Genomic DNA, 23,847 nt, shown 5'->3' with positions numbered 1-23,847 from the left:
AAACATCAAAAGTATGAAATAACACATATGGTATCATGTAGTAACCAAAAAGTGTTAAACAAATCAAAATGTATGTTATATTTGCATTGATGATAGCTTTGCACTTTCTTGGCATTCTCTCAACCAGCTTCAACTGGAATGATTTTCCAACAGTCTTGAAGGAGTTCCCACATATGTTGAGCACTTGTTGGCTGCTTTTCCTTCACTCTGCGGTCCAACTCATCCCAAACATTCTCAATTGGGTTGAGGTTGGGGGATTGTGGAGGCCAGGTCATCTGACGCAGAACTCCAATAGCCCTTACACAGCCTGGAGGTGTGTTTTGGGTCATTGTTCTGTTGAAAAACAAATTATAGTCCTACTAAGCACAAACCAGATGGGATGGCATATTGCTGCAGAATAATGTGGTAGCCATGCTGTCTCTGCCTGACCGGTTCCCCTCTCTCCACTGGGATTCTCTGCCTCTAACCCTATTACGGAGGCTGAGTGACTAGCTTACTGGTGCTCTTCCATGCCGTCCCTAGGAGGGGTGCGTCACTTGAGTGGGTTGAGTCACTGAAGTGATCATCCTGTCCGGGTTGGCGCCCCCCTCGGGTTTGTGCCGTGGGGGAGATCTTCATGGGCTATACTCAGCCTTGTCTCAGGGTAGTAAGTTGGTGGTTTGAAGATATCCCTCTAGTGGTGTGGGGGCTGTGCTTTGGAAAAGTGGGTGGGGTTATATCCTGCCTAGTTGGCACTGTTTTCGGACGGGGCCACAGTGTCTCCCGACCCCTCCTGTCTCAGCCTCCAGTATTTATACTGCAATAGTTTGTGTCGGGGGGCTAGGGTCAGTCTATTATATCTGGAGTATTTCTCCTGTATTATCCGGTGTCCTGTGTGAATTTAAGTATGTTCCCTCTACTTCTCTCTCTCCCTCTCCCCCCCCTCCCGGAGGACCTGAGCCCTGGGAATTTGCCTCAGGACTACCTGGCCTGATGACTCCTTGCTGTCCCCAGTCCACCTGGTCATACTGCTGCTCCAGTTTCAGCTGTTCTGCCTGCGGATATGGAACCTTGATCTGTTCACCGGACATGCTACCTTGTCCGGGACCTGCTGTTTTTTTTCAAATCTCTCTCGTCCGCACCTGCTGTCTCTAACTCTGAATGTTCGGCTATGAAAAGCTAACTGACATTTACTCCCGAGGTGCTGACCTGTTGCACCCTCTACAACCACTGTGATTATTATTATTTGACCATGCTGGTCATCTACGAACGTTTGAACATCTTGGCCATGTACTGTTATAATCTCCACCCGGCATGGCCAGAAGAGGACTGGCCACCCCTCAGAGGCTTGTTCCTCTCTAGGTTTCTTCCTAGGTTCCTGCCTTTCTAGGGAGTTTTTCCTAGCCACCGTGCTTCTACATCTGCATTGCTTGCTGTTTGCGGTTTTAGGCTGGGTTTCTGTATAGCACTTTGTGACATCGGCTGACGTAAAAAGGGCTTTATAAATAAATTTGAGGCTTGTTAAATGTGCCTTGAATTAAAAAATGTATCACTGACAATGTCACCAGCAAAGCACCCCCACCTCCATGCTTCACGGTGGGAACCATACATGCTGAGATCATCCGTTCACCTACTCTGCGTTTTCCAAAGACACCAAAAATGTCAAATTTGGACTCATCAGACCAAAGGACCGATTTCCACCGGTCTAATGTCCATTGCTCATGTTTCTTGGCCCAAGCAAGTCTTCTTCTTATTGGTGTCCTTTAGTAGTGGTTTCTTTGCAATTCGACCATGAAGGCCTGATTCACGCAGTCTCCTCTGAACAGTTGATGTTGAGATTTTACTCTGTGAAGCATTGATTTGGGCTGCAATTTGGGCTGCAATTTCTGAGGCTGGTAACTCTAATGAACTTATACTCTGCAGCAGAGGTAACTATGGGTCTTCCTTTCCTGTGATGGTCCTCATAATAGCCAGTTTCATCATAGCGCTTGATGGTTTTTGCAACTGCACTTGAAGAAACTATCAAAGTTCTTGAAATTTTCCACTGACTGACCTTCTTGTCTTAATTAAAGTAATGATGCACTGTCATTTCTATTCTGATATTTGAGCTGTTCTTGCCATAATATGGACTTTGTCTTTTACCAAATAGGGCTATCTTCTGTATACCACCCCTACCTTGTCAAAACACAACTGATTGGCTCAAACGCATTAAGAAGGAAAAAAATTCCACAAATGAACTTTTAACAAGGTACACCTGCTAACTGAAATGCATTCCAGGTGATTACCTCATGAAGCTGGTTGAGAGAATGCCAAGAGTATGCAAAGCTGTCATCAAGGCAAAAAGGGTGTCTATTTTGAAGAATCTCAAATATAAAATATATTTTGATTTAACACTTTTTGGATAACTACATGATTCCATATGCATTTCAAAGTTTTGATGTGGGGCGGCAGGTAGCCTAGTGGTTAGAGCGTTGGACTAGTAACCGGAAGGTTGCAAGTTCTATCCCTGAGCTGACAAGGTACAAATCTGTCGTTCTGCCCCTGAACAGGCAGTTAACCCACTGTTCCTAGGCCGTCATTGAAAATAAGAATTTGTTCTTAACTGACTTGCCTGGTTAAATAATGGTAAAATAAAACAGTTTTGATGTCACTATTATTCTACAATGTAGTATAATAGTACTGTACATCTCTGGAACTGTATATCTCTAACGGGTGTGCATGAAAAAAGTAATCTTGTAGATTCATAACTCAGGACTCTTACCTTAATTAGTCTAAACAAAAGCAGGAACCAGAATGAGAAATGCTTGGCTCTGTCACCTTTATTAGTTGCAAGATCTACTCAATTTGATGACGACAGGATACTTAGCGTACTATCAGCAGCAACAGATGAATACACAGCAGAAGAGAAGTAGAGCAAGTATCAGTCATATCAGTCAGGGAAAGAAACCTACCACTTGTGTACAGTGTGAGTGGAATAAACCCCCTTAGATACTGTGCAGTATAGTCTATCAACATTTCAATTTCCCCTAGGAACTACTTTCAGATGAGTGTTCCCTCACTATGATCCCAATAATAACTGTCACTGTATTACTATAGCTACAAAATTAAACTTGCCCTGAACCTTTTCTACATACAATTCTCATATATTTCTGACCTATTCCACCTTTCAGTTTCTGAAAAGGTACAAGAACACAGGGTATTTGGATTATGACTTCAAAATATTTATGGTGGATAATATCCAGAAGTGGTCTCAACTACAACACTGGATATCATAGAATATAGAGCATAGAACAGTCTCTATGATAGATATACACTGTATGCCGATAGAATATTGAACGTCAGAGTATAGCAAGACTATAACTATGGTATTTTTTTGTGCTATTTATCGAGGGAAGCAATCGAAGATAATTGGACTCGAGTAGTGATTTGAAACCTTTGCTTTTTAATGGGTTTTGCATCCAATGAGTAGATGAACAAGGGAATATTTCTATATATACTGTACTATGTCCAATTGGAAACGCCAGAACAGGACATCATCTCCATTGTCAGTTCACCTCCTTATATCTATGGAAAGATTGAAGTCTCTTTCTCTCAATAGTGATTAGAATTACATAAGTATGCTAAATAATAGATTAAATAGGTATTAAACATACAGACGTTTGACAAGGATACTAGTTACTAGAAGGCAATTTCAAACACTATACATTTAAAGGTCTACCAACTCTTAGATTTCCGATATCCAAGCTATACAGTTGTAACAGTCTCTTGGTCAGGCTATGAAGGGCCTGCATGTGTTAGGATGCTGCCTGTTCACAAGAAGAAAATATCATATGCCTACACTACCTACTTATAAAAAGGATTCCTGTCACTACATTTGACCGTTATTGTGTTTTAAAGTGATAACTAGAAGGATTATTAAGATTTAGTATTGATATTAGTTTATCCTTTTGAAACATGCCCATTTTCTGGGGAGATATGAAGCAGACTACAAAACAGGCTCAAATAAAATACAAATGAAAGACAAATCATATATGCTGGAGAGAAACTGACAGTGTTCATGTATCCAATGATAATGCAGGTTATTGTGTCACAGATAGCACACTCTCAGTGGTGTATAACAATAGGGCATGTGGGTGGTGCAGAGTCCAATATCAGTTCCTCGACTCTGAACTTTGAACCAGGACCTTTACCCCCTTCAGCCCAGTTCAATAAAAAATAAAAAAAATAAATCAGACATCTCCCAGAGAGCAAACCAATCCCTTTGCTCCCACTAAGCATAAACACAAAGTTTCTGCTTTTCTTTGTTTCTTGGTGAAGCGTGGTTGTCCAACCTTGATAAATTTACCCCCACACCCCCCATAGATCCTTCACTGTCCTTCATCTTACCCACTCCCTCTCTTCTTCCCTCTTACTTACTCCCTCTCTTGTTCAACGCCCTGAGGAGGTGAGCGTGCGGGGGGGGGGGGGGTCTACTCAGCAGTGATTTTCCTCTTGGAGGGGGGGATGAGATGACCAGGGAGGTCGGCGGGTAGCTCGTGCCCCTCCAGTTTGACTTTGATCAGGTGATTGGCCAGGGCAAACTCCTCGTCATCCAGCATCCCATCCTTATCGATGTCAGCCAGCTTCCAGATCTTCCCCAGCACCGTGTTGGGAAGCTTGGACTTCACCATCTCTTTCTTGGCGTTGGCACCAGTCACCTTCCCGTTGACCGGCGACAGCGTGTAGAAGATCTCATCGTACATGGGCTTGTCGCGGGCCACCACCCACTCTGCCTCATCGATACCCTCCCCGGCGCCCTCGCCATAGCCGTGGCCGAAGGGCCCGTTGAGGGTGCCGTCGAAGGCCCCTCCCTTCACCACCTGCTGGGGTCGGTTGGTCTCCTCCTGTCTGACCAGCACCATGAGACCGGCGATGTCGTGGGCCAGCATGTCGTCCACCGTGTCCAGCAGCTTTATCTTCAGGGGCTGGAACTTGTTCAGGTCGTGGGCATTAAGTTGCTCCTATAGGAGGGAAGAGAGGGCAGAGGTAAGTGGTCAAAAGAGCAGTGTCTTACTCACTACAAACAGTTTGGGGTCAAGCTGATCTTAGTTGATGCATCTCTACATTATGTTTTGTGTGAGAGGGAGTCGGAACAAGAACATGACTGTCCTGGTCTGTGCATCAGAGATACAGTATGTCAGAAAGGATTAACATGACTACTGCTTACTTTCTGAGCCAAGTCATGTTGGTCCTTCTCTCAGTGAGGAAAACAAAGTGCTCATCAGGCCCAGATGGACTGGGGGTGGTTCAGATCTAATTCCGGATCACAGCCAATCAGAAAGGAGCTTGTTTTGTCACCATGGCTCAAAGTAGTCCCAGTAGGACATGTTTGTGAGTTAGCTCAGTAATCAGAGGAAAACAGCACAGATTGTGGGCTTTATCCATCACTCCCTTGGTAAACATGGCATTGTGAGTCATGTTCGTAGTCATTTTATAAGCCCAATCTTTCTATCTCACCTGCATCTTCTTGAGGTTGGGGAAGTCTCCAGGGGAGATCTGGTGTTCTCTCTCAATGCGGCTGTAGATCTCTCCCAGACTGTTAATCAGCTCCTTCTTCTTGCCCTCCTTCCCAAACACACTGGGCATCTCCTTTTTCAGAGAGCTGATGATATAGGCATGGACCTAGCAGGGCACAGAGCAGTACACAGTCTACTCAGTGTGGACTGTCTGTTAAGATTGAGTAGGGCAGCGAAAAATCACTCATATACTGCTTCCTCAAATACTGGATTGGGACCCATACAGGTGTTGCAGCCAGCTTCTATTGGGTCATAGCTAGAAAGATAGTTTTGTTTAAGTGTCTATTGTGCCACCAAGGGCTCTTCAATGTTCCTCCTAATATCTCAGATGTCCTTGAAACTGGAAATAATTAACATTATGAACATTGAAACAGGAAGGAAGCACTTAAAGCAGTTTTATGAGAGAGCATGTGGCGGGTATCACACCCAGCTACACAAGAGGTTTCCCTTCCTTAGGGTTTCCTAGAACTGAGAGGGAAGGGGAAAATAACCTCATCACACGATTGACTCCCCTTGAGATTTCTGAGAGATATTTCACCAGAACATGTTATGCATGTGCTATATCAGAACGCAGAACTGAACATGGTATGTGTAGTTCAAAAGAGAACACAGATTACATACAGTGCATTCGGAAAGTATTCGGACACCTTGACTTTTTCCACATTTTGTTACATTACAGCCTTATTCTAAAATGTATCAAATTAAATCAAATCCTTATCAATCTACACACAATAACCCATAATGACAAAGTGAAAACAGGCTTTTAGAAATGTTTGCTAATTTATTCAACCTTAAAAACAGAAAAACCTTATTAACAAAAGTATTCAGACCCTTTGCTATGAGATGCGAAATGGATCTCAGTTGCATCCTGTTTCCATTGATCATCGTTGAGATGTTTCTACAACTTGCTTGTTTTACACCTGTGGTAAATTCAATTGATTGGACATGATTTGGAAAGGCACACAGTTGTGTATATAAGATCCCAGAGTTGACAGTGCATGTCAGAGCAAAAACCAAGCCATGAGGTCGAAGGGATTGTCTTTAGAGCTCCGAGACAGGATTGTGTTGAAGAACAGATCTGAGGATGGTTACCGAAATATTTCTACAGTATTGAATGTCCCCAAGAACACAGTGGCCTCCATCATTCTTAAATGGAAGAAGTTTGAAAGTACCAAGACTCTTCCTAGAGCTGGCCGCCCGGCCAAACTGAGCAATCGGGGGAGAAGGGCCTTGGTCAGGGAGGTGACCAAGAACCCGATGATCACTCTGACAGAGTTCCTCTGTGGAGATGGGAGTTCCTTCCAGAAGGACAATCATCTCTGCAGCACTCCACCAATCAGGCCTTTATGGTAGAGTGGCCAGACAGAAGCCATTCATCAGTGCAAGGCACATGACAGCCCACTTGGATTTTGCCAAAGGGCACCTAAAGGACTCTCAGACCATGATAAACAAGATACTCTGGTCTGATGAAACCAAGATTGAACTCTTTGGCATGAATGCCAAGTGTCACGTCTGGATGAAACCTGGCACCATCCCTACGGTGAAGCATGGTGGTGAGAGCAACATGTGTGGGGATGTTTTTCAGTGGCAGGGACTGGGAGAGAGAGAGATTGGGAGAGAGAGTCAGGATCAAGACAAAGATGAATGGAGCAAAGTACAGAGAGATCTTTGATGAAAACCTGCTTCAGAGCACTCAGGTTCTCAGACCGGGGTGAAGGTCCACCTTCCAATAGGACAACAACCCTAAGCACACAGCCAAGACAACGCAAGAGTGGCTTCGGGACAAGTCTCTGAATGTCCTTGAGTGGCCCAGCCTGATCGAACATCTCTGGACAGACGTGAAAATAGCTGTGCAGTGATGCTCCCCATCCAACCTGACAGAGCTTGAGAGGATCTGCAGAGAAGAATGGGAGAAACTTTCCAAGTACAGGTGTGCCAAGCTTGTAGTGTCATACCCAAGACGACTTGAGGTTGTAATCACTGCCAGAGGTGCTTAAACAAAGTACTGAGTAAAAGGTCTGAATACTTATGTAAATTTAATGTTAAAGTTTTTTAATTTGTATAAATTTGAAAAAATGTTCTAAAAACAGGTTTTGGTTCATGATAATGGAGTATTGTGCGGAGATTGATAAGGGAAAAAAAACAATTTAATAGTGTGTGTGTGTGTGTGTGTGTGTGTGTGTGTGTGTGTGTGTGTGTGTGTGTGTGTGCACAGGCTGGCACTACTTGAGTAACCAGCTCCTTCAGTGGAACCTCTGTATCCTCTGCCTCTGTTTCCCTTTGGCGGATGGATGAGCACACTGCTGCTGACAGCAGAGGAAGCCCACATCTCTGGTCTGGTCAGGACAGAGGCATAGGACAGGACATGGACCAGGTTCCATGGACCAGGAATAGGGGGACAGGGGACAGGAGGAGGCCGGAGGTGTGTTACCATTTCCTCTCAAGGTGACCACCTGTTTGGGGGTGATTCCTTGGACTGTGGCCAGGGAAGCCCCCAAAACACGCACACACGGGCACACACACACACACTCCCTCCTCAGGACATCCTGCTGTGGCTGTGTGATCTCCAGAACAGCCATCTGAAGTGTTGAGATGAGGTGGTGCCTGTATTGTATGACAACAGAGGACCTGGTCAACAGTCACATAGACTGGTGTGGGGCTAATAGGAGAGGAAGCCCAGAGTTAAGCCGCTGTATAGGCTATGACATAATAACCCCCTGAGCTCAGGTGGCATGTCAAATCAATGCTACCCAATCTCTCTCTCTCTCTCTAATTTACATCAGAACAGTTTCTCCTCTGTCTCACTGCTCTCTGATGATTATCTCATGAAGTTCCATTCCACACTAACTGGACAAGAAGCTGATATTTATGTTTAAATATCCAGTTGGAACCACATGGTAAGACCAAGTTCATCCCAGGAATTCTGACAACCTCATCAATTAAACACTCCCCACTATTCCTGATCACACACACACACTATCATTTAGCTATGGGCTGAGAAGATTGTACTGCAAATCAAATTTGCCTGAGACGTCACAGTAACTGGTGACAACACCATATAGTCACGGCTAGGCCCCCAGAGAGACAGAGTGGTGTTAGGGCCTGTGGATTGGTCTGAGTTCAGGAGATGGAGAAAAGGGGGAGGAGATCAAATCAAATCAAAGTTTATTTGTCAAGTGCGCCAAATACAACAGGTAGACCTTACAGTGAAATGCTTACGGCGCTACCTAGAACATAATAAGATACCAGATGGAGAGAGAGACTGAAAGACAGAAGGGGTTGAGGGATTCCCTGGCTGTCTGGGAGGCTGATACAGCCTTGGGGAGAAAGATTCTTCATGTGAGGCGGATTGTTAATCATCAGTGGCTGTGAGGATGGTTGTATGAACACAGACACTCTGTACTGTGTTGATGGACCTGTCTTTATCCTGATCACTGCTTGGATCCCAGGATGCTCATCTATCGGTCACCCAGTACACTCTTAGAAATGGGTTCCAAAAGGGTTCTTCGGCTGTCCCCATAGGAAAAACATTTTTGGTTCCAGGTAAAACCTTTTTGGGTTCTATGTAGATTCCTCTGTGGAAAAGGTCCTACATGGAACCCAAAAGGTTTCTACCTGGAACCAAAAGGGTTCTAGCTGGAACCAAAAAGGGCTCTTCAAAGGGTTCTCCTATGGGGACAGCCAAAGAACCCTTTAAGGTTCTAGCTAGAACCTTTTATTCTAAGATTGTAGGCCTTGATCACAGAACCACTGACCTTGCAATCTAGTTTGGAATAAATTATTCATCAATATAATAATATGATCAATATAGTAACACATTTTTCTTATCGCCATAAGACAATAAAAGCATACCAATGCTACTTTGTCACCTCATTATTTGAAAAACATGGTCAATCTGAGGTCAAGTTTTGTCCCATGACTAACTCCTTGTTTACATCCAATTGCAATCAACGCTCTATGCCAAATGAACAGTAGTGACCTGTGACTGATAATTGATTTGGTGTGACTGTGTTCTTAGTGCCACCAATGCTTTAGGACTCTATTCAAGTGTAGCTCAGTTGGGAAGGCACCCTGGTACCGCCACTGTACCAGCCCTCATCACACCACGCAGTCACACAATGTCCAGGGATTGCAGCTTCGCTCAGTAGGGAAAGGTTATCTTGCCCTGACAAAGTGGATGTAATTGCAGTCATTACTCTTCATTACTCATCAGTCAGGATTGGTAGCTTATTAAGTTCAGTAGCAACTCCTGTATGGAGATTCTGTTCCATTCAAAATACCTATTTAGCAATTACTTTTCTTCTCTTTCGAAAAAATACTTAATAACTAATAAAAGAGAACTTCCTAGTTAGGCCAAAATGGCATAACATAGTGCTTAGGAGTACTAGCCAAATGTACTCTTGTGAGAGAATGTGTGTTTGCACACGTGTGTTGGTCCATGCACATGTGAGGTTAGAGCTTACCTTGGCGAGGCGTGCCCTCTTGATGAGGTCATTGAGCTTCCTGAGGGCAGCGTTGCGGGGCAGTGACTGGATGTCCTTGAACAGGTCCTGCTCCTCCGCCTCAAACAGCTTACGGTTGTCGGGGATGAGCAGCGGGTGCGACCAGAATGACCCTATATAGACACGGATCACCTCGGGTGTGTTGACGATCTTCCCCAGCGACCACATGAGTGCACCGTAGACCCTCATCAGCTGCTGCGTCTCAATCTGGTCTGCCTTGTTTAGAACCACCCGGATCTTGTCTTCGTGATTCTTCAGGGCCTTGATGACCTCCGAGAACTCGTCTGATATGTCCAGCTTGTGGGCGTCGAAGAGGAGGATGATTCGGTCCACGCGCTCTGCAAACCACTCCAGCACGGCGGCAAAGTCGTAGCCTTTAGACACGTAGGGGGTGAGGGGAAGCAAGGGTGGGAGAGGTGGGAGAGAGGCAAGAGAAAGGCAAGGATGGAGGAGAGCCAGGAGAGAGGCAGGGTAGAGGCAGGGGAATGGCAGGTGAGAAGCAGGAGTGAGGCAAGAGAGAGGCAGGCGAGAGGCAGGAGAGAGGCAGGGGAATGGCAGGGGAGAAGCAAGAGTGAGGCAAGAGAGAGGCAGGCGAGAGGCAGGTGTGGGAGAGAAGTGGGAGAGAGGCAGGGGAGAGGCAGGAGAGAGGCAGGTGTGGGAGAGAAGTGGAAGAGAGGCAGGGGAGAGGCAGGAGAGAGGCAGGTGTGGGAGAGTAGTGGGAGAGAGGCAGGTGAGAGGCAGGAGAGAAGCAAGAGAGAGGCAGGCGAGAGGCAGGAGAGAGGCAGGGGAATGGCAGGGGAAAAGTAGGAGTGAGAAAAGAGAGAGGCAGGCAAGAGGCAGGAGAGAGGCAGGTGTGGGAGAGAAGTGGGAGAGAGGCAGGGAAGAGGCAGGTGTGGGAGAGAGGCAGGGAGAGGCAGGTGTGGGAGAGAGGCAGGGGAGAGGCAGGAGAGAGGCAGGGGTGGGAGAGAGCCAGCGGTGGGAGAGAGGCAGGAGAGAAGCAGGAGAGAGGCAGGGGTGGGAGAGAGCCAGGGGGTGGGAGAGAGGCAGGAGAGAAGCAGGAGAGAGGCAGGGGTGGGAGAGAGGCAGGAGAGAAGCAGGAGAGAGGCAGGGGCGGGAGAGGCAGGAGAGAAGCAGGAGAGAGTCAGGGGTGGGAGAGAGCCAGGGGTGGGAGAGAGGCAGGAGAGAGCCAGGGGTGGGAGAGAGGCAGGAGAGAAGCAGGAGAGAGGCAGGGGTGGGAGAGAGCCAGGGGTGGGAGAGAAGCAGGAGAGAGGCAGGGGTGGGAGAGAGCCAGGGGTGGGAGAGAGGTTGAGAGAGGCAGGGAGAGGCAGGAGAGAAGCAGGAGAGAGGCAGGGGTGGGAGAGAGCCAGGGGTGGGAGAGAGGTGGGAGAGAGGCAGGAGAGAAGCAGGAGAGAGGCAGGAGAGAAGCAGGAGAGAGGCAGGGGTGGGAGAGAGGCAGGAGAGAGGCAGGAGAGAAGCAGGAGAGAGCCAGGGGTGGGAGAGAGGCAGGAGAGAGGCAGGGGAGAGGCAGGGGTGGGAGAGAGTCAGGGGTGGGAGAGAGGCAGGAGAGAGGCAGGAGAGAGGCAGGGTCAACAACCAGCAGAACAACAGACTGTTGGAAGACCAGGGCGGCCCAGTGGTGTCCAGCTAAGTAACCAGAAGAGTGTTGTGAGCTTGGTAGGCCTATTGCTCAAGAGTATGACATCAATTACAAAAGAGAACAGAACCACTTGTTATGATAGAGGCTGAAAGGCATTTGAACACAATGAGGTAATGGTTGATCATTTAGTATCTTACCACTTACCAGTGAGAACATAACATGATGACATTATTTATTTAAACCCGTGCTAATATATCTTGAACTCACTGCTTGATTTGCACTTAGTTCTCACTACTTGACATGACAGGACATGACAGGACAGGACAGGACACGACAGTGTGACTCGGGATATAGCTTCACGACCCTCTTCTCCTCTCCTCGAAGCATTAGCCGCCTGACCTCAAGGGGCTGGAGCGCTAGCCTCCCCTAACCTACCCTCGGCCTCACTGGCTGGATAACAGGCTTTACACCAAAGGAGGCTGCTGAGGGGAGGACGGCTCATTATAATGGCTGGAACGGAGCTAATGGAATGGCATACAACACCTGGAAACCATGTATTTGATGCATTTCAAATCAACTCCAATTGTATTTGTCACATGCGCTGAATACAACAGACCTTACAGTGAAATGCTTACTTACAAGCCGTTAACCAACAACGCAGTTTTAAGAAAATACAAAAAAAGTAAGAGATAAGATGACCAAATAATTAAAGAGCATCAGTAAATAACAATAGTGGGGCTATATACAGGGGGTACCGGTACAGAGTCAATGTGCGGGGGCACCGGTGTCGAGGTAATTGAGGTAAAATGTACATGTAGGTAGAGTTATTAAAGTGGCTATGCATAGATAATAACAGAGGATAGCAGCAGCGTAGAAGTGTGTGTGTGTGTGGGGGGGGGGGGTAGTCTGGGTAGCCCTTTGATTAGATGTTCAGGAGTCTTATGGCTTGGTGGTAGAAACTGTTTAGAAGCCTCTTAGACCTAGATTTGGCGCTCCGGTACCGATAGCAGACAGAACAGTCTATGTTTAGGGTGGCTGAAGTGTTTTGACAATTTCTAGGGCCTTCCTCTGACACCGCCTGGTATAGAGGTCTTGTATGGTAGGAAGCTTCACCCCGGTGATGTACTGAGCCGTACGCACTACCCTCTGTAGTGCCTTGCGGTCAGAGGCCGAGCAGTTGCCATACCAGGCAATGATGCAACCCGTCAGGATGCTCTCGATGGTGCAGATGTAAAACCTTTTGCCAAATCTTTTCAGTCTCCTGAGGGGGAAAAGGTTTTGTCGAGCCCTCTTCACAACTGTCTTGGTGGGCTTGGACCATGTTAGTTTGTTAGTGATGTGGACACCAAGGAACTTGAAGCTCTCAACCTGCTCTACTACAGCCCTGTCAATGAGAATGGGGGCGTGCTTGGTCATCCTTTTCCTGTTGTCCACAATCATCTCCTTTGTCTTGATCACGTTGAGGGAGAGGTTGTCCTTGCACCACACTGTCAGATCTCTTCTCTGGCCTCCTCCCTATAGGCTATCTCATCGTTTTCGGTGATCAGGCTTACCACTGTTGTGTCAAAGGCAAACTTAATGATGGTGTTGGAGTCGTGCCTGGCCGTGCAGTCATGATTGAACAGGGAGTACAGGAGGGGACTGAGCACGCACCCCTGAGGTGTCCCTGTGTTGAGGATCAGTGTGGCGGATGTGTTGTTACCTACCCTTACCACCTGGGGGCGGCCCGTCAGGAAGTCGAGGATCCAGTTGCAGAGGGAGGTGTTTAGTCCCAGATCCCTTAGCTTAGTGATGAGCTATGAGGGCACTATGATATTGAATGCTGAGCTGAAGTCAATAAATAGCATTCTCACATACTGTAGGTGTTCCTTTTGCCCAGGTCGGGAAGGGCAGTGTTGAGTGCAATAGAGATTTCATCATCTGTGCATCTGTTGGGGCGGTATGCAAATTGGAGTGGGTCTAGGGTTTCTGGGATAATGATGTTGATGTGAGCCATGGCTACAGACGTGAGTGCTACGTGTCGGTAATCATTTAGGCAGGTTACCTTAGTGTTCTTGGGCACATGAACTATGGTGGTCTGCTTGAGACATGTTGGTATTACAGACTCAGACAGGGAGAGGTTGAAAATCAGTGAAAACACTATTTGATACCATTCTATTGGTTCCGCTCCAGCCGTTGCCATGAGCCCGTCCTCCACAATTAATGTGCCACCAACCTCCTGTGCTTTACACTAAGTGGGTAACTGAACCACTTTACTCTCCTCCTGCCAGCAGCAAATAGATAGAGACAGAGGTGTTTCAGCACAGATAAAGAGAATCCCCCAAATGATGGCTAATCTAATGGAGCAATTAGCTGTCTAATCTGAAGGCAGTGATCCCAGAAGCCAAGAGACAAAGAGAGCCGTCAGGGGGAAAACAGATTTCACCCGCAGAGAAATGAAAATATACTCTACTCTCAGATGATGAGTAGTCCATTCCCAAAGCATGTATTCGTAGTGAAGAAGGTAGCTAAGACTCCCACTGACAAGATGTCAGTGGTAGACGTCAATAAGTATGAATGCCATTGAAATGACAGAGGAGTTCCCATTGGATGGTGATGGTATTTCACTGTATCGTTGATTGGACTCCAGGTTTTTATTTTTATTTTTCCGTTATTTTACCAGGTAAGTTGACTGAGAAAACGTTCTCATTTGCAGCAACGACCTGGGGAATAGTTACAGGGGAGAGGAGGGGGATTAATGAGCCAATTGTAAACTGAGGATTATTAGGTGACCATTATGGTTTGAGGGCCAGATTGGGAATTTAGCCAGGACACCGGGGTTAACACCCCTACTCTTACGATAAGTGCCATGGGATCTTTAATGACCTCAGAGAGTGAGGACACCCGTTTAACGTCCCATCCGAAAGACAGCACCCTACACAGGGTAGTGTCCCCAATCACTGCCCTGGGGCATTGGGATAATTTTTAGACCAGAGGAAAGAGTGCTTCCTACTGGCCCTCCAACACCACTTCCAACAGCATCTGGTCTTCCATCCAGGAACTGACCAGGACCAACCCTGCTTAGCTTCAGAAGCAAGCCAGCAGTGGTATGCAGGGTGGTATGCTGCTGGCAGGTTAGCTGAGTCCTGACTCCACTTAGCTTTTGGAGAAGTCATTAGCTGAGGGGTTCACATACTTTTCCCAACCTACACTGTGAATGTTTACACAGTGTGTTCAATGAAGATGAAAACGTATAATTGGTTGCGTGTTATTAGTTTAAGCAGACTGTGTTTGTCTATTGTTGTGTCTTAGATGAAGATCAGATCAAATTTTACGACCAATTTATGCAGAAATCCAGGTAATTCCAAAGGGTTCAGATACTTTTTCTTGCCACTGTACGTGCTATAGCATTATGAGGACAATACATGAACAGACAGGTTATGGGTACCTTGAGACAGATAAAGCATCTGTGAAGAACACACAATTGAGTTGAAAGAAGAGAGACAATTGAAAGGACTATGAAATACACTGAACAAAAACATAAATGCAACAATTTCAAAGATTCTACAGAATTACAGTTCATATAAGGAAATCAGTCAATTGAAATAAATGAATCGGGCCCTAATCTATGGATTTCACATCACTGGGAATAAAGATATGCATCTGCTGGTCACATATACCTTAAAAAAAGGTAGGGGCGCGGATTTAAAAAACCCAGTGAGTATCTAATGTGACCACCATTTGCCTCACACATCACCTTTGCATAGAGTTAATCAGGCTGTTGATAGTGGCTTGTGGAATCTATTCCCACTCCTCATCAATGTCTGGGAAGAACTGGGACATTTTCAGCTTCCAGGAATTGTGTAGAGACCCTTGCAACATGGGGCCGTGCATTATCAGGCTAATGGCGGCAGAGGAATGGTACAACAATGGGCCTCAGGATCTCATCACGGTATCTCTGTGCATTCTAATTGCGATCGATAAAATGCAATTGTGTTCGTTGTCCATAGCTTAAGCCTGCCCATACCATAACCCCACCGCCACCATGGACATTCTGTTCACAACGTTGACATCAGCAAACCGCTCTCCCACACGACGCTGTCTGCCATCTGCCCCATACAGTTGAAATTGAGATTCCTTCGTGTAGAGCACTTCTCCAGTGTGCCATTGGCCATCGAATGTGAGCCTTTGACTACTGAGGTCGGTTACGACGCTGAACTGCAGTCAGGTCAAGACCCTGGTGAGGACGATGAGAATGCAGATGAGCTTCCCTGAGTTGGTTTCTGACAGTTTGTGCAGAAATGATTGGGTTGTGGAAACCCACAGCTGTCTGGATGGCTGGTCTCAGACGATCCCACAGGTGAAGAAGATAGATGTGAAGGGCTGGCGTGGTGACACGTGGTCTGCGGTTGTGAGGCCGGTTGGGCATACTGACAAATTCTCTAAAACAACGTTGGAGGTGGCTTATGGTAGAGAAATAAACATTCAATTGCCTGACAACAGCTCTGGTGGACATTCCTGCAGTCAGCATGCCAATTGCACGTTCCCTCAAACCTTCAGACATCTGTGAGATAATAAAGCTTTTTCAGCTCATGAAACATGGGACCAACACTTCACATGTTGTGCTTATATTTTTGTTCAGTGTTGAAAAAATACTAAGATGACCACCCAGGACTTCCATTTCAGGTTGATTGTTTGTGCATAGACACATCATAGACACAACAACACAACCTACAACTGTGTTTTTGCAGAGACACTGAATATTTCAATATCAAGACACATATGCCTACCATCTATCACCTGCCTCCTGAAGCACCTTCTTCAATCTTTCCAACTCCAGGGGTGCTAGGCAGAGCTCCTCCTTACCTTGGAGCACTTACAGCGAAGGGGAAGAGTTCCACAGAATTCACAGAATTGAAGACTGTACCAGAAGTTGGGATTAGTGTGTTAATGTTGCCCAAATCACAGGCATGGAATATGGCAGCCATGGCCATGTTTCCAGGGAAGGATGTTATCCCATGCCGACACAGGGGATAGAGACGCATAGGCCTCATCCCTGATGATTTGGCAGTTTCACTATGGGGCTTTATTGTTACCTGCGGTAGGGATGGACAATATATCTCTCTTACCTTTTCTTACGAGGTGGTGGTGTTTATTACCTACTTACTACTTCCTACGCCTGTTCTAGTGTTTCTCTCGAGTTAATTGACTAGACTTACCCGAAAGATATTGTGGATCAACATTTACTGTAAGGGCTTAAAGTGAACTAAACACTACGTCTCATTGCTCCTTCACCTCGGCAGGGACTTTGATACATATAGGCAGCCGCACAGGAGGTAAGAGACCATACGTGAATAATGGGCAGGACAATAAGAGCAGTGAAACTGGTTGGCAGGGATTATAAAACGATGTGGGAACAATAGAGGTTAATGTCAGGGAACCCAGTTATTTCATGGCAGGTCTGGCTTGCCGCAGCACTGCAGAAACTCCATAGGGTTTATAGTGTAGTAGTATAGGCAAGCTGCATTGGTTAACACTGTGCTTTCACTACAATACCTCCATATGGGCATTTACGATACTCGCTATAGCCGGGTCCATGTTCATTCGCAGCTGTACATGGGGAGAGAGAGACACAAACAGAGGTGAAAATGAAATTAAGGAAAAGAAAATTGGGGTTCAGTGCTTCAAGTGGAGATGGAGACGTATGGGTGTACTTTATGATAAACACAATACAGTCTAGTTATGCACCTCTCCAGTACTGAAACACAGTCAGGGTCCTGGTAGAATAGAAGGCTAAATGTTTAAAGACCTAGTGCAGTCAAAAATGAGATTTTCCTGTCTTTTATATATATTTCCACACTATGATGTTGGAATAATACTGTGAAATTGTGAAATTGATGGCCTTTCAGTGTAAGAGCTGTTTGAAAAGACAGGCCTGAAATGTCTGCCTGTTTTGCTGGGATGTAGTTCTGGCCTGCCTGGTGACATCACCAGGTGGTAAATGAGTTAATAGACCGATAAGAGAGTTCCAAACCTCTCTGCCAATAACAGCTAGTTTCCAGTTTCCCCCTCCCCACTCAGACCACTCCCAGACGGATATTTCTCTTCATTTTTGACCATTTTGATTGAAAACATATATTCTGTGGGGTTACCACAACAACGAGAGAAACCAGAGAGGGGGGAACGAGACAGAGATGGCAAATATATGCATACTCGTACCATTCACACTATAGGGCAAGCCTCAGACAGAGACCGTCAAGAACCATCACAGAAAATGTTAACTAATTAGCAACATTGCAAGTACTTACTACTTTTTATCATGTTAGCTAACCCTTCCTTTAACCTAACTCCTACCCTAACCTTAACCCCTAACCCAAGGCCTAACTAACGTTGGCTACCTAGCTAACATTATAGCCACATAGCCACAACAAATTGTAATTTGTAGCATATCATACATTTTGCAAATGTGTTACATATTGTATCAATTGCAATTCATAACATATTGTAAGAACTGCAAGTCTTAAAATATCACATGAATTGTAATTTGTGACATATCATACGAAATGGATGATTGACATCCACAAATGAATCCATATCATACGAAACTTAAGATATCATACTAATTGGAGTGTCCCAGATTTTATTTCCTCTATGTTACATCTACCCCTGAGTCCAGTTGGCAAGGACAGGCTCCACACACACACGCACACACACACACACACACACACACACACACACACACACACACACACACACACACACACACACACACACACACACACACACACACACACACACACACACACACACACACACACACACACACATAGCTGTGCTGTGCTGACTGTGAGTAAGGTAAATTTAGCCTCCATTTATTTGCTATGGGAACACATTGGAGTGGGGGACTTTGTTCTACACATTGATTTTAAGTGGGTGAACAGCCATGGTAGAATAACAGTTTAAGACATTACCATATTTTAAGTAGTTTAACAAAAAATTAAAAGTGACGACTATATGTAATCTATCAATATTGGAAGCATCAGAAAAGTGGACCTGCGTTAATAAAGAATTGTATACCTTGGCATACAATAGTTAACAAACCTGGAGCCAATGTTCTGTATGCTCTGCTTCCAAATCAGCTGGAAAGAGTGACTATGTTTTATAAGGTCCAAAGTCAATCCAAAGGTAACAAGTGTCAGAACTATTATATATCAAAACTCCCACTTTCTTCACATCACTGACTTGGAACCGAACTGAACACACAATCAGCTAGCTCTATGACTTTGCCTACACTTGGGCTTTAGAAGCCACAGGGAGTGATTGGAATGGAATATCAGATCCAGGAATCTGTCATTTTCCACAGTTCAATGACAGTACAAAAGTAAGGGATAGTCAGGGATAGTCTTCATGTCTTTCTTAGTGTTGTACTTCTGACTCCTTGGCCATCAGAAGTTTAACTGTGTTACTGGTTGACATGGGAACTCAGTTTTGGCCCTTGGCTGTGAAAACACTGTAATCAGACAATGATCTACTTCGGGCAGGCATGCACCCTGTTGAAGATGACGATTGTTTAACTTAAAAGGGTGGAAACCACTTAGTAAATAAATAAATAAAGAAGAGACTGTGGATCTCTTTGTTAGATTCAAATTCAGCAAGCTGAAAATGCATGATCAAATGGTTTATAAAGACTTCATAAACTCAGTTCACCTCATCATGAGGGGCCGCAGTTGCTCACTAACTGACTATCAATGAACTGACTATCAGTGACTGACATAACACAAGAAAAACTGATGACATGCAAACAAATGTCGAAATGGCACCTTGTTTATTCTACTATTCTAACTCGCAACTGTAAGTTGAGACCCCGACTGAGTTCCTGAAAAATAATAATACTGGAGATACATGGTTAAAAAGCTCCAAGTCATTTTCTGAATTACTCTTAACGAACTTTTATTATACTGCTTTTTTCATTTTTTTTACCAAAGGATAAAAACAACAGGGGTATTAGCGATGGCTGCCCATAAACAAACCAGCTCTCCATTTCTCTAGAACTACAAGGATATGACACACAGTGTGTGGGCTTAGAGACTTTTTTATAATTGTCCCTTCTGGGCATCCTTACTGAGGTCATTATCCTGCCCATCTGCCAGTTAAGTCTGTGTTTTTAAGAAACCTGCTTCTCTCTCGTCTCTCTATCCTATGGGTCTGTTCTAAGCATACACAGATGGTCACCCTCCTTGTACTCGTGCTGCCATGAAGGGGGAAGGTGTGCCGTATCTCTGTTCAAAGTAATACAATGACTTATTGTGCCAACCCTCTCCAGTCCCCATACATGAGTACTTGTCCCTGGCCAACTGTCGTCAGGCCTCTGGGACTGAAGTAGTTAACAGAGATATGCCCTGTTTACTACTTAGCTACGACTGGTACTAAAGGGTCATATTTTCTGTGAGGTACTTGAATGTATCAAGCAGTAATTGTCCCTCAACTTGAACCTGTTTCAAACCCACCACTCTTTCTTAAATGTTTGACACAAGCCATCTTATTCAGTTGATGACTGCAACATAAACATGGTCATGAGTGATGTTATGTTCAGTTGTCCACTCATCCAGGAATCCTAAGACAAAAACAAGCTGTGAAAAGTATCCCCGGTTCTGTCCACTGCAGTGCTGTACGTAGGATCCTAAACTGTACTACACGCATTATTCAGCACCATTAATCCAACAGGCCCTGTCAGGCCAACATGCAGCGCAGTGGGAGAGGAGACAAAACAGCAGCAAGTACACGCAGTACACACACATACAGGCATGTTAGACACTCACACACATGCACCGGTCTGCTCTAAAAGGATTACACTTGTTAAGCATCTTTTCAACAAGACTACAACCCACATCTACAACCCACATCTCCAAACCACATTAAGCTTACAGCGGGTCAGCTGTTTAACAGGAAGGTTTATATACCTGTTATAAACAATGTTCTTGGGTTTTAAAGTAGTCTCTACAGAGACAAACACTGAGGGCCTATCTTGTAACACCCGATTGTAAAAGGCAAGTATTTCACAGTGCGACCCAACCTGCTGTGCAGTGTTAAGGCTCCTCACACGGCCAGGCAGCCATTCTCATTAGGAGTGCTAAATCTGAACATCACACTAACACACTAACGAGAGGGAGAGAGCAGCCTGACCCAGAGCATGGGAGAGAGCACAGCTTGCCATGAACTACCATCACACATACTGTAACACGGTGTGTTTGTGTGCTCACATTAGTGTGTGTGCACGTGAGTGACAAATAGAGAGAGAAGAGAAGAGGGAGAGATAGAGCAAGAGAATGAGAGGGCAAGAGATAAGATTATAAGCGTCACACACAGTCAGCCAGAGGGAGGCAGCAGTCCAGGGATTCCAGACCAGGGCTTCAGGCTGCAGGGCCGAGACACGGGCAGCTTTACACGCGAGACCGACAGGAAGAGGCTAATGAGAGAGCAGGGCCTAAGGCCCAGCCTGCCCTAATGACTTCTCTGCTCCTAATGGGAATGTACAGGGGCAGGAAGACCACAGCCTTCACTGATGCTATGGATAGAACATTTAGACATTATCAGTGATGTAATATATTAATTGTATTGGGAGGAGAGCTTCTGATGTACAGTGTATGCCTAAACTGTACCTGGAAAAGAGCTTTGAAGTTATCCAACTCTCTGAGGGTGTTTTCACACTTGGTCTTTTTCAGATATTTTTGGTGAACTCAATGTGGTTCGCTTATTTTGTTATTCAGTGTGAACACGCCAAAGAACTCAGACCCCTCAAAAGATCCCTGGAAGCGTACCGAACTGAGACCGTCTCGAGAGGTGGGTTCAGTTCGTTTGAATTCCGCAGTCCGGTGCTCTTTAAGGCAATGTGAACACAAAGCTCCGCAGGTTCACTTGTCATTATTCCCGCACGACAGACTAGACTACCGCAACACTATTTCCCCTGCCATAACCCCTCACATTGGTGCCACTAAATCAAGAACATGATGATGTGCAGGTTCGTGGAAAATAAATGTTTTTGGATATTGATAAGCGATTGTCAAGGATGCACAGAAATTCCAAAATATGTGTGGAGTTTTGTACTGACACGAATTTCTGATAATTTTTTTGCAATATGTGATCTAGTATAAGCTAAGAAAGCTTCATACGCTGTTTATTCGATTATGGGGTTTGAATAGTGTGAGAAGACAAAGACATTTGGTGAGAATCACAACATAGGGAAGGTACAAAATCAAGGTCCGTGCAATCCAGAATCGTTGGGACGTCTCAACTCTGACGGTACCCCATTGAAGTTGTCATTTAAAATGGTTACGGTAAGGGTTAAGGTTCAGGTAAGGGTAGGGGTTACAGTTAGGGTTAGGATTTAGCATAGGGACGTTCCAAATATCCCGCATAGCACGAGCCTTCCTTTCTAAAGATGTAATATATGTGAATGCAAAGAGAACTGAGTTATATCCCTTTTTTTAATCACAGACTTCACTTTAAAGAGGACTGAGATTGTTTCTTTTAAAGAGGACTACTGCATATGTGAAAACACCCTGAGATCGCCAGGAAACTCAAAACTGAGTCCAAGAGTACATTTTATGAATACCCACTATAACACACATGAGAGTGGTTTTTAAGGGCCACTTGGTTAACATCGGCTTTGGGACACGCTCACTTCCTGTTATGAATGCTTTAGGGGCATGAAAGGCACAAGTGCATCACCAATAACAACCGGGCCAAATTATAGGGAGAAGACGCGGATAAACAAGTAGTAACCTGCAATCACAGGCTTTTGATGATGCCACGTTAGAGTCCCTATACTTTAACTCGAGAATCTAGATACACGACCAGCAGTGTGAATTTGAAAGTACATGTAGGCACAATTTTGTGCCTCTCGTCTAATAAAATGGGAACTACTTGACTATACAAAGTAAGATCCTCAGCATATTAGTCATTCAAGCATTTCCAGTAGTCCCAAAACAGGGATTGATTTCACGAGTAAATGCTAAGCTTTACATTTGAATACACATTCAATGACAACATAGGCCTACTCTGCATAAACTGCTGCATACAATTTGTCTCCATAAGCTCTTTTGAGTTTGGTTGTGGCACAAATGATGTTACACAGTTTACTGGACATTTGTGCTTATGTGACGACATTGGAGTTGCTCTGTATGTAGGGGCTCTGGTTCTGACTACTCCATGTTCCCTGTGTATAGCTCTAAAGCTGGGTTCTCTCTCTGCTTCCTCTCTCCTCTCTGCTCCCCTGAATGAGCCCTAATCCGACTGGACCGTGAGCTCACCAAACACAGAGCCACAGACACACAAGCCACCACACCACTGCAACACACACACACACACCGGCAGCCCAAAGGAAAGTGCTGACGGCCGGGGTGGGCCGTGCTGGATGATTACTGTGGGCTATCGGGTGGGTGATGGACTTTTGCTGAATGTGGAATGAAGTAACTAACCATGCACAAAACAAACAGGAGGACACGGACCCCCGCAGAGATTGGCTGGCTGATCTCAGGGGGAGATTACAACCTAGTTGAGCCTGATGCAAACACAGAGGCACACATCTATCTGCCATACCACATGTCCTATAGACTTGGCTTCAGTAGAGTATACAGTGGTGAGGTAAGGTTTTATGGGTCTCAGACAGTTCATAGAGAAGAGAAGAAGAGCACAGCACAGTGTGATATGGTAGAATACAGTAGAAGAGTAGAGGTGTAGTGGTAAGGTGAGATGAGAGCTAAGGTACAGTAGAAGAGTAGAGGTATAGCAGTAAGGTGAGATGAGATCTAAGGTATAGTAGAAGAGTAGAGGTGTAGTGGTAAGGTGAGATGAGAGCTAAGGTACAGTAGAAGAGTAGAGGTGTAGCGGTAAGGTGAGATGATAACTAAGGTACAGTAGAAGAGTAGAGGTGTAGTGGTAAGATGAGAACTAAGATACAGTAGAAGAGTAGAGGTGTAGCGGTAAGGTGAGATGAGATCTAAGGTACAGTAGAAGGAAGAGTAGAGGTGTAGTGGTAAAGTGAGATGAGATGAGAACTAAGATACAGTAGAAGAGTAGAGGTGTAGTGGTAAGGTGAGATGAGATGATAACTAAAGTACAGTAGAAGAGTAGATGTGTTGTGGTAAGATGAGATGAGAACTAAGATACAGTAGAAGAGTAGAGGTGTAGTGGTAAGGTGAGATGAGATGATAACTAAGGTACAGTAGAAGAGTAA

The 23,847-nt window shown here is 45.2% G+C and overlaps 1 protein-coding gene across 2 annotated transcripts in view; it reads right to left on the bottom strand.

Annotated features, from left to right (window-relative positions):
• Positions 1 to 2,780: 2,780 nt before the first annotated feature.
• ehd3 (EH-domain containing 3) overlaps positions 2,781 to 23,847 on the bottom strand; it is a 37,595-nt gene continuing 16,528 nt past the window's right edge. For both annotated transcript variants that reach the window (XM_029631407.2, XM_029631408.2), the window contains 3 exons: positions 9,998 to 10,410; positions 5,476 to 5,640; positions 2,781 to 4,979 (listed from right to left, as the gene is read on the bottom strand). In XM_029631407.2, the coding sequence (XP_029487267.1) occupies positions 4,449 to 4,979; positions 5,476 to 5,640; positions 9,998 to 10,410 (1,109 nt within the window). In that variant the 3' untranslated portion in view covers positions 2,781 to 4,448. The remainder of the gene's footprint in view (positions 4,980 to 5,475; positions 5,641 to 9,997; positions 10,411 to 23,847) is intronic.

This window comes from Oncorhynchus nerka, linkage group LG24 (genome assembly GCF_034236695.1).
Source record: "Oncorhynchus nerka isolate Pitt River linkage group LG24, Oner_Uvic_2.0, whole genome shotgun sequence".
NCBI lineage: Eukaryota > Metazoa > Chordata > Actinopteri > Salmoniformes > Salmonidae > Oncorhynchus > Oncorhynchus nerka.
Note: the sequence above shows the minus strand (reverse complement) of the source record. Positions and strands in the feature narration are given on the sequence as shown.